Source organism: Volvox carteri (genome assembly GCF_000143455.1).
Source record: "Volvox carteri f. nagariensis unplaced genomic scaffold VOLCAscaffold_38, whole genome shotgun sequence".
In the NCBI taxonomy this organism is placed as follows: Eukaryota; Viridiplantae; Chlorophyta; class Chlorophyceae; order Chlamydomonadales; family Volvocaceae; genus Volvox; species Volvox carteri.
Window position 1 is genome coordinate 468,803 of NW_003307581.1, and position 19,003 is coordinate 487,805.

A 19,003-nucleotide genomic window follows, 5' to 3' on the forward strand; every position below is an offset into this window, starting at 1 on the left:
CCTTCTTTCAGCCCCAACCGGTAACACCCCACCGGCAGCCCCAGCTCCTTAGATTCAGCATTCGTTGTCCCAACGGTAAGGCATGCGTAGCATTTGCAGCAGTCGTTGCCTCTGGCCCCGTAACGAAGCGAACCTACTGCACTGTGGCGGACCGTGTAATCGCCAGCAGAACCTTTCGAGCCATATCCAGTACCATATCGGACTGCGGCGGCTGTGGTAGTTGCGGCATTTGTTGTTGCCGTGCGCTGCGCAGCGCGTCTCCACAGACAGCAGCGGCTGCAGGTGGCGAGCGCGATGTCGCGCCCTCCTGATCCTCAACCTCAGGCAACGTGCCACAGAGACTCTGGAGGTACCACCTGTGTCCAGGACGCAACGAAGCAGCGGGGGGGAAGAATGGAAGTAGGGTCAGGTTGCTTTGCCTTCAAGACACTGCTCTATTATACACACCAATCAATTGATACCCTAATGCGGCAGCATTGACCCATCACAGGGAAAACTACCTCTTTCCGGGCGTGCTTGCTCATTTCATGCACTGCAGCATCCGCAGCGCCATGCGAGGCCAGGAAAGCCCCGATCTACGCTATTCACACCTTTGCACGCCTGGTGCCTTGGCAACAGTGGTTCGTGCCCTGCCCTCTCAGCTCCCACCCGTGGCAAGGCGTTCCTATGTCACTTGCTTTCCCACCTGCTGTCCCGATAAGGGCCACCACGCACCTAATGTTGGTGTCCCGTTCCAGAGCGGCCCCCGCTGTGGGATCCACAGTCACCAGCGCCAAGAAGGCCCGAAGGGACACGGCCGCCGCATCGTCCGGGGGCAGGGCCTTGCCCTCACGCCCACGCGGGTCCAGCCAGGTTACCAACTCCTGCAGGCCACAAACAGCAAACACAATTGGATATCTGCATGTGGCATGGTCCTCCAAGAAATGCTACTAACAGCCCTGTCAGACCTGCCAAGCCCACGGATTGGGCTCACCTGTAACAACGCCAGCACCTCCTTCCGATGTTGCGACTGGATAGAGGGCAGCACGCCGCCTGGTGATGGTGCCGTTGCCGCTGCGGTGTTCTCGCCGCCTTTCCCCTCCTTCGCACCCTCCGACTTTCCCCTTCCGCCATCTTCCTCCTGAGGCAGCTGTAGCAGCCCCGGCCAGCACAGTACGTCCGCCAGGATGGCACTAAGACCCGCCAGCGAGTCAGCATATGGCAGTGGCTCGAGGTGCGGCGATTCGTACTCACCAGAGCATAGAACTGCCGTCACGTCAACCAGAACGCGCCGGGCGAAGCCTGCCGTGTTCGTGGTAGCGATAATGGGAATGGGTTTTCCGGAAGCAAGCAGCACTGAGCAACAGAAGGGGGTTACGCCAGGCGAAAACTGTAAAAGAAAAAACGACTGTGGTAAAAGTGGTCGGCCGCGCACTTGATTCCAGGCAGAGGCATGCAGATCACGTCACAGCGGAACCCATCACCCTGGAATTCAAAGAGGCTGGTTTGAGACTGCTCTACAACATGGCCGTCTCAATCAGGCCAGCCAGCCCGGATACATGCTTGCATAAACGCCGCGGCGGCTGCGGCGCCCAGGCTGGGTGCTTGCTGGCCTTGCAACCGTCAACCCACGACTCACAACACCAGCTGCACCTTTAAACATGCTGAATACCGTACCTGCCGCCAGCAATGCCTGTTGTCCTGCCGGGCAGCAGCATGCCAGAGCCTCTGCCTTGTGTGCCACCCGACGCTTCGCTGCCGTAAGTTTTACGCTGAATGTGCGGCTTACACTGCGGCCACTGCCGCCGCCAGGTGCTGCGGCCCCAGCGCTATCGTACTCCGCACAAAGCCACCTGGCCGCACATTCCAAGAAAACTTGCCGTTGCAACCCTGCCGGCAACTGTAGCCGCAGCGGCGGCGACCACACTACCGGCAACGCCGACGCGTAGCGACCCTCAGCATCATTGACAGCAACGGTGGCAGCGCCACCGCTGCCCTCAAAATCCGTACGGCAGTACGATATGACTGTCTCAGCGGCCAACAGCTCTAAATCGTCTAGGATGGGAGGTGGCACAAAGGCTGCATCCTTCGAGTCCCCATGTCGAACATGCCCACTCGCGACCGCCGCCGAAGCTCCGCCGCCATCCAGGAGGTCAAGGAGCGCAAATCGCGGCACGGATCCCGATCCCGTCCCGTGGCCACTGCTGCTTCCTCTGCCACCACTGCCGCCGCCACTAGCGCTCCTACATACAGCCGCATGTGTCGACGATGCCGACTGCTGCGCTTGGGAAACGAGCCCCGACCGGCCACCCGCTGCCACCGCTGCCCTGCTGGCCAGCACAGCGTGAAGCGTGTCGTAAAAGTCGTTCAGCGACGCTGCCACCGGCGGCCACGAGGCCACCAATTGCACCGCTGCGCGCACGACCTGCACCGTCCAGCGCGGTGCAGCACTGGCGGAGGCGGAGGCGCAGCCCCTTACGCGACCGGCCATGTGCCGCAACAGGCCGCACATAGCCTCTGCCGTAGCCGACTGGCCCTGTGGATCTCGGGAAGGCATGACCGCTGCCCCTGTCCCAGCTGCAGAGGTGGAGCCGGTGCCAGCGGCGGTGAGCGCCGCATAGTCCGCTGCTGCGCCCAGAATCCGCGCCGCCGCTCCCAGCCACGTCTCCGCCTGCGAAGATGCCGTAGCGAACGCAGCACTGCTGGAGCCCTGGACAACGCCCGTGGCGGCGGTGGCGATGGGGATGGTGGCACAGGCCGTCGTGGCCGCTGCGCGCAGCATGGTCTGAAGCAGAGGCACCAAACCACTACCGCCGGCGCTGCCCATAGCGGCACTGCTGCCGGTGCTGGCACCCGTCAGCGTCAGGAGCGACAGCGCACCGTTTGCGGCCGCCACGCTTAATACGTCGGAGGCGAGGAGCAGAAAGACAGTGCCGCCGCTGGTCGTATTGGCTGCTCCGACAGCCGCCGCCACTGTCGCCGCTGCTGCCGGTGGGCGCCCGTTGGATTGCAGGAGCCAGGGCTTATCCAACGCAACGCAAAAGCAGTTGACTAAATAGCCCAACATCCGCTGAAGGCGCAGCAGCTGGTTCTGCGTGGCTGCCGCCGCCGCTGCAGGATCCATAGGCGGCGACTTCTGTGGCGAAGACCCAGACGCGTTGCCCCCAACACCCCCGCCGTCCCTGGGCTCAACGGCCAGCAAGGCAAGATTATTGGCTCGCGCCAGGCCGCCCAGCAAAGCAGTACATGCTACTAGGTGTGTCGACGAACGGCCCCCACTCCTTGCCACGCCCCCACACTGCGCCACTGTCCCCATGTGGCTGCCGCTGCTGCTGCTGCTGCTGGCGGCAGCCGCGGTAGCGGCCACCCACGCCTGGAGAGCCGCTTCTAACGCCGCCGCAAGCTGTGTCGCCGCCGCTGCGTGGGCCACGGGCTGTGTTGCATGTGTCGCGGCGCACAGCCTCTGCCACCAACGTAGCTCAGGATCTAACAGAACGAGCAAGTCCAAAGCTGACAAATCCACCACCACGGGGTCCTCCTTCCGCATCCCTGCCGCCGCTGCCGGCACCGGTGTCGGCGCCGGTGCACCGCGCGCCAGTCCCGCACGGATCACGTCACAGACGGCCCTCGCCGCCAGCGCTGCACAGCTGGTCGGCAATATGTGGTATTCCGTCACCAAGCCTGCAAGCAGCTGATGCGCGACGCGCGTGAGGCCCACAGCGAACGAGTCCAGCGCCGCCGCAGCGGCCAACAAACTGGGCGCGGACGTCTCTGTGCCTCCGTCGTCGCCTGACGGCAGGGTCAGACGCAGCACAAGGGCCGTCAAGTACGGCGCGAGGGCATCCAGGAGCTCCGCCGCGTGAGGCGGCGAGCTGACGGCACTGGACGAAACGAGCTCCTGCAGCACAGTTAGTAACAACTGCTGCTGACGGGGTAAAGCCACCAGCTGCTGCGCTGGCTCCCCGGGGTTGTGTCCCCCCCTAGCCGCGGTGGCGGCTGCGGCCGCCGGCAAGCACACCAGACGGCCAAGGGCATCGCAAAGCTGTGGCCATGTGGGTCCGAAGCACAAATCTTCCAGGAGGTGCACGTCTGAGGACAACGCCTCTAGGGCCGTAATGGGAGAATCACTGGTGGTCTGGGGCAGAGGGGCAAAGCACACAACAGGCGTAGCAGGGGAGGATTGGCGGCATGGACAGCAGTCCGGGGGTTGTGGGCGGAGGGCAGGGGAACCTTGTCACGGGTGCACCTGGACACAGATGTGCAGCAAGCGTGACGTCGTGCAGCTCCAAAGTGGATTTAATGGGGCTAGAGAATGGATACAAATGGTTGAGCGCATACACAGCCGGAGCTGTGTCGTCAGGTTCGGCTGGGGATTTCGGGGCCGCGGTATGCCGCAAAACCCTAGCGGTCCCTTACCAGCTCTGACAACAAGCTGTCCACCTCCTCGGGACCCAGTAAGTCTATCGGCCCGCGTAGGTCAAACATAAGTGACTGCTTGCCCCGCGGAACCTGCACCAAACGGGTTTACATGATTTCCGAGAATTTTAGGCCATGACCAGAATAAGAAGCTGCTTAGCTTAGCCAATAAGCAAACGGCTGGATCCCCCGACGAGCCCCTGCGCAATCGAAGCCGCACCTCAAGCGCAGTGTCAGTGTTTGCACACGTGCTAACAACCGCCTGTATAAACTCAGACAACATGTCCTCCTTCTGAATTTTTGCCAAAGCAGCTTCGCGAGCCCTCCTCCCGGCCTCTTCAGGCTTGTCGTCATCACCCAAAGACAGCTCCACGCGCTCGCCAAGCCAGTTGTATAGAGCATTATGGAGTAGTACATTACAGTTTGTGCCCTGAAAGAAAGCGGCCGTTGGATAGTCGTGTTCAAAGCCGGCATTCTTAAAGTACTCAGGACCCACCTGCAAGTCCTGATTAGCGGCAGCCCGTGCAAGAGCCTCCGCATCATAAGGAGATGCTAAAACGTCACATAACTCGCCAAGATGTCGGCAAAACGCCTGTATGGTGTCTGCTGGTGGAGTGGAGCCTTCGATAACGTTACTGTGCCGACCTTGCATGATAAAGCTACGCAAATGCCATCACAAAATAACATGTTTCGAGGAGCGTGGTGCAAGGCTGAAAGTACACGGCAGCCAGATAGTAATCGGTTAGACCCGCCAGCCGGACCGGGTACGACAGCCTTTGCGACCGGCCACTGGACCGGAACCGGACCCGCCGAATTTGGACCGAAAAGGTGTTGCTCGACGCCCCCAATCATGTCCTAGTGATAAAGTATGACCATAGCCAGCGTTTTGAGCTGTCAGGCCGACGCGCGCGACCGGTCTTCGCTATGTTTGGGTTGCTTTGAGACACATGGAGACACACACACATGTACGCGCAAATGAAAAATGAAATGAGCAAATTTATATTTTCTGTTTCCTTTAAATTGAAGTTGGAAGTGGAACACCCTCACAGTCCGTAACACCTAAGACCTCAAGTAACAATGAAGTTCGATAAAATTTTGGTAATGATAACACCTAAGACCTGAAATTAATGATGAAAACGATGAAGTTCTGCCTGCGGCTCTGGTGCCGACGGGGCATGCCGGTCTGATGCGGGTGGCTTCACCACCGACGCCGACGGGGCATGGAAGTCTGTTGTGGGCAGCTGCAGCGCCTACGGTGTGGGCTGCTCGCGAACCGGTCTAGCGTGCGACGGTGGAAGCTAGTGCTGAGGAATCAGGACCTTTTGCATGCTTGTCGACGTTGGGGTTGCAGTAGTCGGGCAGAATGGTGTGTTTAGGCTTTTGGATACGACACCAAGTCTGTCAGCTGACAGGTTGTTCGATGAACTTGATCTGTGTACCCTGCGCTGGTCCGCACATCCACCACGGAACCCGCACCCAGCACATCACCCCGAATTTCTCCCCACCCAGCTGTCAGCCCCACGTTACCTAATCTCCCGACCGCACCAAGCATGATTGCTGACACATTGTGCAACAGAAAGGCAAGGGTCTGGCCTCAGGTATCGAAGCTCTCCTTAGCCGCCTTAAGTGCGGCATGCTTCTCACTGTATGCACTTTTCTCCGCCAGGGGCAACTCCGACCACAGCTTGCCCAGCAGGCCGGAGATGCCTGCCGATGGCACCCCATACTTCACATGAATGGTGGTGCCCTGAGAAGTTGCCAACTCATGCTGCTCCTTGCAGAACAGCATGTAAGCATTTGGAACCTGCGCACCCTTGCCGCAATTGGATCTAGAAGCACCATTGGTACGCTGCTTCTTATGTCGCCCAGCCTCCCCAGCCCTGCTGCCCGTTCCGCCTGTCTGCATCACAGCTGCCGCCTCCCCAGCCCCGCCACCCGTTCCACCTAGTCTGTACCGCCGCTGCCGCCTCCCCAGCCCCGCCACCCGTTCCATCACTCTGCACCGCTGCTGCCGCCTCCCCCCCAGCCCCGCTGCCTGTTCCACCTAGTCTGTACCGCCGCTGCCGCCTCCCCAGCCCCGCCACCCGTTCCACCACTCTGCACCGCTGCTGCCGCCTCCCCAGCCCCGCTAGCCAGAACTCTTCGGAGAGTCACCTTTTGCTCTGCCTTTACAGGAGATTTGTACATCTCAGGGTGCACAGGGGTGACATTAGCCTCCACTCAAGGAAGTAACGCCATCCACCATGAAACCAAGGCACAGTAGGATGAAGTAAGCTTACTGAGGCGGCTCCTCTACTGCATGCTCCACTGCATCCTCGACCTCCTGCCCTGCAGCCGCGACCCATACGAGATTGCCGCCATGGCGCGCATTGTCATACATCTGCTCCATTGCGCGCAGCTATATGATATCTACGTTAGGTATATGAGCAATATCAAAGACTGATAATTTTAGAGCTGGGAATCAGGCTTCATGGAAGGCTAGATGGAACGGTTGAGCGAACGGGAGGCTTAATGGAGCTCGTCCACGAAATCAAGATGTCCGTCAGAAAATAAAAAAAATTGTATTGACTAAAATAATAGAAAATGTATTTGGTGCCAAGTGAATGAGGCGCTTGCACAGTCGGACTGGAAGCTGGTTATTTTGGTCCGGCAGCCGGTCCGGCGATGACCGGAACCGGTCCGGAATCCCCGTTTATTCATCGGATGACAGAGTACGACACTGAAGCTTTATACTTCTTTACCTGAATCCTGATCACGTGTACGTTGCTTAACGGATATCCGTTGTCTGGGGGGAACATTGTTGCGGCCGGTAGAATATGTAACAACTTGCCTTTTGGGTAATATCTGCAACAGTTCCAGTATCCACAGCAAGGGACAGGCAGCGGAACAGGCAGCGGGACCTGGGTGGATACCGGAGCTCCCCTAAAATTGGTGCTGGAAGGGACCTCGTAGAAGGACAGGAACCCACACCTCCGGTGCATACCACAGTGCCATGAAGCTGCCACGGCGACGAGGCTGTCGGTCAACCACATGCCTCCTGTCCCCTGGTAGCCAGGTTACTCCCGTATTTTTTCCGACAAGCCGAACTTATCATGTCGCAGTTCGGACAGGTAACACGTACCGCCACGAGGCGCATCTTCTCGCCTTTGTTCTCTGTGCCACGCATTACACCATGAAATCCACGTACAACAAGAATCGAATCACGGCACCGTGGCCTCTGTTTGCACCCAGCTCTGTTTGCGCAGCTACACGCTACCCGCAGAATTGACAGATTCCCAATCATATAGGCACGGACGTCGTCGCACTTGGCCGAAGACAACTGGCATCGCAGTTCAGTTTTTCAACTAGCAAGCAACTCACAGCGACTTGCCACCGCAGAATACACCTCACCTGTAAAGTACCATCAAAATGTCTCCGTGCTGATGCAGGCGCGAGGACGGAGATCAACAAAAAAAATTGTGCGACATCGCCCTGCCGAAAAGAATATGTTAGCTGTCTACGGCTCAAGACTGCGCAAACAGGCAATCCACAGCCGTCCACACTGTTCGGGTGCGGTACAGCGCGCCCGCCACAACGGCACATCTCCCAGCGGAAAAAATCATGCAGATATGTATCGATGTATGTATCGAGGCCTCCATTCCCCTAGCAGACGGGGTTTCAGCAGATAATACGGCACGCTTGTCTTCATGCACCCATGTGCCGTACACTAGGTTTCGCGACCTGCGGCAACAAGCCAGTCCCCAGCCCCGTAACCACTGTAACGACGCCATAGACCAAGTTTTAACGTGTTTGGAGTGACTTGGTCTTAGGCACTCGGTCTTGTACGTACATGTGCATACAAATACGTGATGCACTGCGCCACGCCGAAGGAAGAACAACCACTACCACGCGCCGTGGCGCAGCGCAAAAAAAAGAAGGCCACTCCGACGCGGTGGGGCCCATAAAATGCAACTGCACACACGACATTTACCACTTTCTGCTCCCACGGCATTTCCATTTGCCAGGAGCCTGTGAACCTGAATGGGAAACATGCTCAGCGGCGAGCCACTACAAGATTTCGTAATGTAATGCAAACGAGCCTTGCGAAGCGATTGATATTTTCATCTACCGTTTTCCGTCCTGACGCCCATGAAACCTCCGTCCATCCTCCTGGCTCTTCGCCATCGCTCGCTTTCTCCTCAGAAGATGTACTCTGGCACGTCCAGCCGGAAGGCGGGGCAAATAACGTCAAAAGTGGCACCTTCAGGCCGTTCAATAGTACCGGGCACGAACTGGAACCTGCCCTCCATCGACCCATGGGTCGTTGACTGGTTGGTACAGCTGCAGTACACGAACTCCGGCTTTCCGGGCTCCAGGACGGGAAACAGGCCGATGACGCCCTCGCCGTCGACCTACGAATAAAACATGACCACGGAAACATATGCACAATGAGGCAAGGCGTGGAAAAGAGACATTGTACATGGGGCCAGGGCTTATATGGAAAGGGCATGGGCGTGGCCATACTTTATATTTAAAAATAAAATTTCGCTTTCGTAGCAGCTCGTGCGGTGACCAACATGACCTTCCGCTCCCTAACACCCACGCCCCGCCTCCTTCTGCCTCCTGTGCTCTCTCTCTTTCTCACGCGTGCTCCCTGGGCACCCCCAGGCGCACCGTTTCCTCCTCGCCCGGCTCCGGCTTGATTACCCAGTGTCGCCGCGTCAGCTGACACCGCCTCAGTGGCGCATTCTCCAGTAAGCTGAAGCGGATCGAGTAGGCGAACAGGTGACGGCCCTGGTGCTTGGCTTCCGGCACGTACACCACGCTGGCGCGGACCTGCATCGGGCGGGTCCAGCAAGCACATCGTGTATGTGGCTGTTGGCTGTAGGCTGGAAAGGCGGACATCAAGCACGGGCTGCGGTGGATATCGCACGCCCGTGCGCCAGGGCGTAGCGGTAAGGGCGGCAGATGGGTGTGCGCATGGGGTTAAGCAACCATATGCCCAATGCATGGCATCAAGCCGCGACGACCTTGGCCTACCGGCTGAAACTCACCTAGCTATACACAAAACTGCCGTGACAGCAGCACCAAGGGCATCCTAACCTCAGAACGGGCAAAATACAGGACACAAGCGACTACCCGTGCGCCACGGCTTCGACTGCCTGGCTGCCACACGTACGTACCCGCACGCCCTGCGTCACCGCCTCTACAAGACAGGGCGGCTTCATGGGAAACAGGCTGATGACGCGACTGAGCTGGGGGTGATGCTCGTCCATGTCGCAAACCTGTCGTACAGGACCGGTGGCGGTTGGGACTTCAAACGGGCGCTAGGAAATGTTTTTTCACCACGTCGGAGAGCGAGTGAAGCGCGCGCGGATAGCTTGGAGATGAAAAAGACGCCAGGGGTGCGACACTTGGGGCAGGGACGTGAGAGAGGCGGTGAGGGCGCCAGCATGCTGAGATAGGGTTCCCTGTACTGTGTGGTACCAGTGCGTGCGGTGGCGGTGGCGGGAGGTTGCCCTGGTGGTGGGCTCCGACGTGAGGCTGGAATTCCTCCATTACAGATACGGGGTTTCCCCTAAGCCCAAGCAGTGTGTCCGAAACTCACTAACAAGTCAACCCAGTTCGAAATGCGGCCCAGGCCAAAAGGNCCGCATTTCGAACTGGGTTGACTTGTTACTGTGCATGCACAACATATCCCCGAGGTACCCACTTCTCGAATTCGTGTTCCATCCCTCCTGTCAAGTTCAGTATTACAAATCGGCTAATTTCTCATACTGGTGTTGAACTATATGAAGAGGTTTCAACCTCACAGCCCCAAAACTGTGCCCGGCCGCCACACCCGCACCTTACCTCGTACCAGCCGTCCGCCAGCCGCCGTGCGTACTCCTCAAACCAGCGCAGCGGTCCGTCCTCAGTGTCTGCAGGTGTCAGATGTCATACGACGTGTCAAGGGGTATAGGAAAAGAGGAACCACGAGCGAATGAAGCTAAGGAAAAGGAGCTTCAGTATTAGCTGCGGAGGGGTATGGGCCGGCAGAGAGAGAGATGCAGACATGCAGAACTGGATCCCACAGCCTTTTAGGTCAGAACGCCTAAACCTATCAACCGCTGTCCCTCGTAACGACAGGGACGCAACCACTTTACTGGACACCGCCAAGCATCGTCCGCCGTCGCGGTTTCACCCACCGCGTTCCTCCGCCAATTCCCCAAGCGGCATCTCCCCCCACCCAACACACCGTAGCTCCCGTCGTCGTAGCTCCCTTTCACCCCGCAGGGCCCACCTGATTTTGGCGCCGCCTCACGCAACTCAAACCCGCCGGGGACGACCTTGGCCACCGCCACACCCCCGCCCACCACATCCGCCATGACCACTTTGTCGGAAGGGTTGTACGACGCTGTCAATGGCAGGAGACGGTCCTGTCCGGCGAGAACAAAGCAGTTGTGTGTGCGTGCGGTGTGTACCGTTGGCCAAACCGATGATGTAATCCGTTGTGGATGGTCACAGAGGGTCACAGATGTTGCGAGGGGGGTCAACAGAGGGGTTTCTTGAGCTACCTCGGAGAGGAGCGGAGGGATTGTGCTGCAAAGCTACAGACGGGGAGCGGGCGGGAGTTAAACTGGGAAAGCGGCTTGATTTGCCACGAGTCCGTCGTTTCTCTTCCTTTCCTTTCCTCCTCAGAAGCTCCGTTTCCTTTATTGCGGACACTGGAATACGCAAACCATACATGCTGGGCTTCATGGCAGCTTTGCCAACCCCACCTACTCACCATGCCCTCACGCAGCCCTCCACAATGGCGCGAGGCCGCCGTCGCCGCCTGCAGGAGCTCCTCCCGCCACAGCACCGCGCGCCGCAGCGGCAGCAGCCGGGACACCACCCTATGGTCGTACACAGCGTACCCACCAAACAGGCCGGAGAAGATGGACCGCGCCATGGTATCCTGATCCACGTTAATCTCCGCCTGTAGGTTCTCGGCCGGGGCGACGCCGCTGCCGCCACGGGCTCGGGCGCGATGCCGGATGCGGTTCTCCACCACCGCGTCACAAGGCAGGGACTGTCCGTCGTATAGCCTGTTACGAAGGAATTGGTGTTCACAAGCGGCACGCCGGGCAAGGCAAACTTCATTGATTGAAGTTACTCCAATTGCTTGCCGGATTGCTAGAGGGGCCTTTGCTCACAGGCGGGCTCATTTAGAAAGAAGGGGCTCATGGGTAAGCGCCAAGCAGGCTTGAGCAAGAGGATGCCGCAGCACGTGCCAGGAGCCACCGACGGTTGCGACGGTCATCGACGGGTGACGGATGCAACTCTGCCCTGAAAGCCACAGGCACCGCACTCTCCCCTGAAAGCCACAGGCACCGCACTCTCCCCTGAAAGCCACAGGCACCGCACTCTCCCCTGAAAGCTACAGGCGGGACACATAAAAACACTAGGCCCAGGTCGAACCAGCTGCGACTGTGCCTTGCAAAACATAATTATGAAGCCTGGCTTGGCTACCCGGTCCGGTATTCCTTTCTTACCGAGCCTCTGTTCCTAGAGCACTCACCGGTACAGGACTTTGAGCGCGTGTGGCAGCGAAAAGCCCAGCACCATCTCCATGTCCGCCACCTGCGCCTCACTCAGACCGCTCTGCAAGCACGGGACCGCAAGAAACGATGCAGATCCGTGGGACATCGGCGACCCAAAGCTTAGCAGCTTTAAGCGCCGGGCCCTTCGTCAACGGCCAACCCCAAAATGGATACTTGACAGAAAGACGTGCCGTCGTCCTCTTCTTTTTATACAAGCGAGAGAACTGGATAGCGACCCTGGAGGTGTGGAGATGAGGGTTGCAATGGTCCCCGTTGAAGGGGTGACCTCACCCCGCAACTGAGACTGTCAAACAAAACGTTCCCTGCCTGCCTGCTCGAACATAACTGGGAAGCCGCCGCTTGCCGCGAAGAATTCCCAAGCTGCTGCACAAGTGAGGAGCCACCCGACATCCGAATGCATTCACCCACCTTAATGGTCACCAGGATATCCGGAGCGTTAGCCCCCAGCCAAGCCTGTTAAACATACCGACATCAGGGGAATGAGTGGCCTGAGGGAGTGAGTCCAGGCCGAGAGCAGCCGCAGCCACTAGCTGTAGCCGCTTTACCCGTACACCACAAACTGCACGGGTACACGAGGGTTGCCAACAAGGATGCTTCGCATTCCTGCAACGCTCGCACTGAAGAGGGTCTGGCGTCCTGCGCACTCCGCCCCCTTCCGCCCGTCTGGCGCCCTACATCGCTCTGATAGATTTGCATGGTCCGTTCCTACGCCTAAGTGTTTATACGGGCGTCATATAATGGATGGCTGCGTACCCATACAGTCATAATACCGTACCTTGATTTTGCTCCATGCCTTAATGGCTCGGCCTAAGAACGGCCAGTACTCGTCGCTGAACGCGTGCCTCCAGCTTAAGTATACTTCCCTACATGCAGACATTACATCAGTTCATCAGTTCAAGGTTTAGCGAGAGAGGGTAGGCGTTCGAGGGCCAGGGGTATACTATGTGTTTCAGGAGGCCCCATGGTCTATGATTGGGCGAAGAACAGAAGCCCTAGCTTGCAGTCTGCCGCGTGCACGCCATTCTCACCAGGAGCTAGACTTGGAAGTGCCATCAGCACCTTGCTTATCGAAGATTCCCAGCTCCTTCTCCAAATGGCGCTTCCACAGAAGCTCATCGTTCACGACAAGGTCGCGCCAGAGCTTCGTCGTGCACGACGCCCGCACTGCATCGCGCGATGTCATATGGCTGCAAGCAGGGTTTGGATCAAGTTTTTCATGTGCATGGGAAAATTATTCGGTGTGTGGCGTTCGTAGGGATGCCAACTGTGGTTTGGCACCTAATCACATATAACACAGCAGACTGCCTACCTTAAAATCTGTTCTAAACATTGCGTTGTCAGCTCCGGTATGCCTGCCACCGGATCCATGGCTCTTCTCATGTCTCGAGAATCATAAAGCTACGTTCCCATAAATGGCGTCATTTTGTTATCTGCATGTCTCTTTGATATAGTATACGTTGGTAGTAGTTTGTAGCAGCGGATTGGTTTCGGGAAAAGTGACGCTGCTATCGGAAATAACTGAAAAAGCTTGATGACTTGCCGGCCTTTCCTGTCCTACAGTGGCTCCTAGAGGTTTTTGTCTTAAACGTTCTTCCCATAGTTATACTGCAGTTGTATTCTAAGAGATCTAGGCACACGTGTGCTTGGTGATCTCTGTCGTCTGACGGCTGCAATATCTTGCTGATACGCTCGGCAGTTTTTCCCCCTCTGCTTTTGGTACCCAGCCCGTTACGTAGGAGTAAAAATGCTTGGTCAAAGCAGCCATCGCTGCCTCGGTCACAGGGGACAGGTGCGGTCTTTTTATTTGACATTGCCACGAACGAGCCGAACGTCCTGCATGATATTTCCCCTCCGCCTGGCCCGCCCGCTTGCAGCAGCAGCAGGTCTTTCGTACTCTATTGACATCCAATCGACGGTTGAACAGCAGCCGGTAGGATGAGGACCCGGGGTGGCTGTCATGGTGTGCTTGCGGTTGTTTATCAATGCTATATGCCAATTTCGTTGCTGGAAGACACAATGTAAGCGTAATTGAACCCATCCTCTTTTACAGATCTGCAAGGCGGGCCGGAAGAGCAACCACTGTCGCAGTTCGCGCTGGACCCGTGGAGATTGACGAGGAGGTAGAAGGAACCCGGTGTAGACATTGTAACCATGGCCATAGCATTTGCGACGGCTGCACAACATCTGTGGCAGTCTGGACACATACATCAACGTTAGTCTGTGGGTGATGTGCAAGTGAATCTCGCGAAGCCCGTGGCCTCCCAAGTGTGGGTTCCTCAGACAGTGCAAGGCTAGACGCAATGGTTACCCCCTGTCGTTTGATTTTACCCCCGCTCTTCAGGACCTCATCCAAGGCAAGGACCGTTACAAGTGGTATGAGGCCAAGTTTTGTGCCGAAGACCAACCGGAATGGAACATTGGCCGCTTTGTGTCCAGTCGCCAGGTATGGGATGGAACACCGCAGGTTTACGTTTTTGCCGCTTATCATTGCCCGGATGCCGGCTTTTTGTTATGTATGATGTGTGGGAACAGGGGGGCATATCTTCACCCGCGGCAGCTACTCTGCGAAACCCTGCCTTCCCCGGTATTTCGGGGCACCCTCATCTAGTCACCCTAGTCAACTTCTCAGTGGATTGCTCAGGTTCCGCACCCGCCACCGGCATCCAACGGAATTTGCCGGGTCGACGGCGGCTCAATCTCCAATCCTAGTCAGCTTGCAAGATCACTTTACCCCAGGTCACCAACGTCCATCAACTAAGGGCACACTTGCCTTCAGCCATCGGAAGGATTTTCGACCTTGACTGGTCTCAATCCCGGGATTTCCCGGGGGCAATGGTCGTGCCTTACCAGTATTGCCTAAACTAGTATTGTTATGTATGATGTGTGAAACAGGGGGGTGTATCTTCGCCCGTGGCAGCTACCCTGCGAAACCCTGCCTTCCCCGGTATTTCAGGGCACTCTCATCCAGTCACCCTAGTCAACTTCTCAGTGGATCGCTCAGGTTCCGCACCCACCACCAGCATCCCACGGAATCTGCCGGGTCGACAGCGGCCCAACTCCGTTCCTGGTCGGCTCGCAGGTTAACTTTATCCCAGGTCACCACCGTGCATCAACTAGGGGCGCAATGCCTTCCACCATCGGAAGGGCTTTTGACCCTAACGGGTATAGATCCCGGGATCTTATGTATGTATGTAGCGCGAAACACAGCATGAACTGTCTCCCTGTCTGAGGCCCTCGCTGCCACGTTCCATTCGCGTCACATGCGTTGCCAGGTGTCCCCTGAATACCGCGCTGTGACCGTGGAATGCGAAGCCAGCCGCGAGCGCATTCCGCTGCGCGCAGCCTACAAGGCTGCTGGGCAGCGCGCCTCATTACGCATCAACAACGGCGTGGAGCGCAACTGCACAGGTTAGTGTGGCTTGGTAAAGATTGGATCGAGTCTTGGCGGTGGGATCCAACCGAGGTGCGCTTGAAGACTAGAGCAGACGCGGTTCAGTCGGCTGAGATGAGCGGCAAAAAGCTTTGGTGGGACTGACTTGGAGCTGTCTGCCTCTTCCAGTCTTGCTCCTTGACGGGGCGCGACGCGGGGTTTCGGGCCTTTGTTGTACCTTTGTTTGCTGGATGACTGAATGGGAGAGCCAAATCGTCCTTGCTTGTGAGCGCTGATACCTTTGTTGCAGCTGTCTCCGCGTCCAATGCGGTGAGGAACCCTACAGTAACTGGACCCATGCTAACTATTCCGGCATCCGGCCCTCCTTGGTGCCGTCCATCCTGCCTTTGTCCCGCAGTTGCCTCGCCACCTTTCCCAGAGTCCATCAACTACGAACCCCTGTTCAAGGTGCGGAGGAAGGGCTCCTCATTGCCGTTTGGCATTGGCCCCACGTGAAGGCATGGCTCCTTTGGCACATTCGTGCTACTGAAGCCTCTGCACTTTCATCTGCATATCCCATCTGCTAATGTGTCTTCTGCCCCATGTGCAACCATCCATCCTTAACGCCGCAGGTTCGGGGTGACCTGTTTGCCCACGAAATCAAGACGGTTCGGGAGCCTATCAGCGTCAAGGTGAGGCAGAAGTCCCTGCCTCCCTTGCTGCGTGGCTCCAAGGGAAGTCGAGCACCTTTGCAAAGCCCTTCAGCCCTTTCTTGCGGGGTCCTCCCAAGTATCTTAGTTCTTCCAGCTCGTATGCACGCTGGCTGTTAAACATCGCCACTGCGACCCCTGTATATCCTATTGCCACTGTTTCGAAGCAAGCGCTTGACAATGCCCATCCTTATGTTCATGCATACATCCTTCCCTCGCATTTGCTTTTTTCGTGGCTGCAGGCGGAGCTAACGGTGATGGTGACGCGGAAGGAGGCCCCGGAGGTGTACGGCATGGGCCCCGACGACGTGGTGGAAGTGGGCCCCTTTGTAGGCACTGGTCTGGACCTGCGCTCCTCTCCGCTTATGGCCATGTACTCCTGCCCGACGGTGAGCGTGCCGGGAGAGCGCTGTTGCTCATGCAGGAGTAGCTGGGATGTGTGTGTGTGTGTGTGTAAGAACTTACTAAGCAGTGCGCCTGTTGGTTCTGACGTACGGAAGGTACCCGATCATGCCGGTCTATCCGCATCAAGCTGGATAGGATGAATCGCATGTTCGCCGACCTAACTTGGGTACCAGTCGTTGAAGTCTCGCCCACCGCCCACCCATGTCGAGATACCTCATCGCTTATTATCGATTTTGGAGTTCGAGCAGCGTAGGAGTTTTTGGCACGTGTTAAGAGTGGAACCCATCAATAGGCCCATGTTTCGCCAGACCCCATATTTATGCCTTGTTGCTTTCCTTTCCACTGTGACTCAAACTATCATTACGTCCCTTTCATGCAGGTCGTGATGTTCGTGGCAGGCAAGGGTATCGCCACGTGCATGTCGTTGCTGGAGTCCACGTCGGACGTGCCCAACCTCAGTCTGGAGTTCCGCAGGGACGTGCGGGTCTATTACAAGGTGCGAAGCGGTTAAGTGTGGGCAAATCATTCGGACAGTGTCACCTTGTAACCGAGAGGAAAGGGAACGGCTTGGTGGCGACAAGAGAGGGAACGGAGAGGGCACTCCCTTGGGAAAAAGTCGACCAGGGGAACCTATTACAGGCGTAGTAAAGGATTGCATGCTGCGACTGCATTACACAGGGTTTGCCAACGCCAGGAGTTGTCAGATTGATGAGATTCCCACATATTGGGCCTTCTATGAAACTGCAACCTGCTTACCGTGCAGGCTCCCAATGCCTCCAGCATCGCCTTTAAGGACCGCTTTGACGACTGGGAGCAGGGGGGGCCCTTGAAGATCCTGACAACCACCACCTCGTTCCAGGTGCGCTCGGGCGAGAGGGCTCTGGCGTAGCCTTGAGGGCTGCCTACCTGACTAGGAACATCTGGCAAGAGCGAGGGCAGTGTTCCCATATCATACTACAATAGCTGTGATAATGACACGGTTCATGATGCCCTCATCGCGACGTCCTTTCCGGCAGGACGCTTTCGACGACGACGACTCGCTAACCTACGACCCGGAGTCCACTGGTGCCGTCATCCTGAGTGAGTGCAGAAACTTATTTTCATTTTCTTAGGTTTAGCAGCCCTACTAGTATAATACATAGCAGCCCTACTACTATCTGGCTGAGTGTTGCCAGCCAGCAGCACCGAGAGCATGTCCTGGGTTCGCGCTTTGACCTGCCTTGCGGCGCAACGGCATTACAGTCGTGTAATTTGGACATTGGACTCCGACCCAAGAACGTTGACATTGAGAAGATAGACGTCAGAGCTGGGATTTATGGCGGCAAGGCCGGGCAGGGAAGGGGACAGTGGAATCAAGCGGCATGGGCGACCAATGTTTGTGTACAGATCAGTGCATGTGGCATTGTTGCACCGTTCAAACTTTTCTTGGTTGATGCCTTGTTGGCGATTGCGGGTGCCTCCGGGATCGAATTATGTTGTCTGAAGCCATCTGCAATGAGCTCCCTCTACACCCGATTCCTCTACCGCGTTATCGCAGCCGGTGGTGATGAGGAGGCTGAGCGGGAGGCGCTGGAGGTCTGCAAGTACGTCATTGCAGAGGCGCGGGAGGGTTGGGCGGGCATATCCGCACACATGAATCCCGGCAAGAAGCCTGGCCCTCTGCGTGACACTTGGTGTTTTGTCCTGTGTAACCATTTCCCAACGTCACATTATGTCATTTTGGCCCTTCAGCCCACCTAGTCACCTGTCCTACAACTCTCCTTGATACGGCGTGCCGATCAGCCACTGATCGTAACACTTGCACAACGGTCATAATCCCCTAGCAGTTAAGTTGGGTATCGTGCCCTGCCCACCTGGGTCGCCGTACAGGGATGCGGAGATCAGCAAGATCCTGACGGACTCTGCGGAGCAGGCAGCCCCCGTCTTCCTGAGCAGCAATCCCTTCCAGGACTGGATGAGCGGCAAGGCGCGGCGGCCGCCGCAGAGGAACTTCCCGGCCGAGCCGGAGTCGGGGTCGGAGCAGCAGACCAGCAGTGGCACGCCCGTGGCTGTTTAAGACCTCGTCGTGATTGCGCGAGGCCCCCTCAACGCGGCTGATTTCATTGCGTCAAGCCGTGGGGTGCAAATGCGTCGTGGGTCTTTGCTTAGGAGGGTCTTTGGGCTGTTAGCCTGAGCTCCAGCTCAGGTGGGGTGCCTAAGCGCCGTCATTAGAGGCGGTTTTGTGGCAGAGCAGTAGTAGGTGACAAGGGCGCTTTATGGTATTTTGCAAGGGCAAGGGAAGAACGGTGAGGGATGGTTGCTTTGCTCGGAGCAGGGGAGGCTAAATTGAGCGTGTGCCCTTGAGAAGGCCATGGGTACGGCTGGGATCAGCCAAGTCTTAATACGTATGTCATGGATGCTTTTGTTTGGATGTTGCTAACGGATGCATGGGATTTTTAAACCTCTAATCTAGCATTTCTCCGGTGGTTTGGACAGCTGTCCTGTCTTTCCGGAGCGAGGGCCCCGCCTGCAGCCAAGTGGTCGAGGAGGGGGGCCGCGGCACATCTGATTATGGCGGT

At 57.3% G+C, this 19,003-nt stretch overlaps 3 protein-coding genes across 3 annotated transcripts; 1 reads left to right on the forward strand and 2 right to left on the reverse strand.

Moving 5' to 3' along the window:
• Positions 1-133: 133 nt before the first annotated feature.
• Positions 134-5,047, reverse strand: VOLCADRAFT_94567 (uncharacterized protein; the record flags this gene model as incomplete). The annotated part of the gene is made up of 7 exons (XM_002953784.1): positions 134-356; positions 715-863; positions 974-1,335; positions 1,657-4,114; positions 4,396-4,488; positions 4,616-4,825; positions 4,892-5,047. 7 exons carry the CDS (start codon positions 5,045-5,047, stop codon positions 134-136), a joined length of 3,651 nt encoding a protein of 1,216 aa, XP_002953830.1.
• Positions 5,048-8,573: 3,526 nt separating this feature from the next.
• VOLCADRAFT_94568 (uncharacterized protein) lies at positions 8,574-13,143 on the reverse strand (the record flags this gene model as incomplete). The annotated part of the gene is made up of 11 exons (XM_002953785.1): positions 8,574-8,786; positions 9,049-9,210; positions 9,558-9,659; positions 10,228-10,295; positions 10,658-10,793; positions 11,144-11,444; positions 11,918-12,000; positions 12,231-12,323; positions 12,369-12,413; positions 12,736-12,823; positions 12,989-13,143. The coding sequence occupies 11 exons, from the start codon at positions 13,141-13,143 to the stop codon at positions 8,574-8,576; spliced, it is 1,446 nt and encodes a 481-aa protein (XP_002953831.1).
• Positions 13,144-13,704: 561 nt separating this feature from the next.
• Positions 13,705-18,501, forward strand: VOLCADRAFT_94569 (uncharacterized protein; the record flags this gene model as incomplete). The annotated part of the gene is made up of 11 exons (XM_002953715.1): positions 13,705-13,749; positions 14,302-14,403; positions 15,233-15,368; positions 15,749-15,798; positions 15,963-16,022; positions 16,283-16,429; positions 16,825-16,941; positions 17,209-17,304; positions 17,462-17,525; positions 17,983-18,028; positions 18,315-18,501. The coding sequence occupies 11 exons, from the start codon at positions 13,705-13,707 to the stop codon at positions 18,499-18,501; spliced, it is 1,050 nt and encodes a 349-aa protein (XP_002953761.1).
• Between the last annotated feature and the right edge of the window lie 502 nt (positions 18,502-19,003).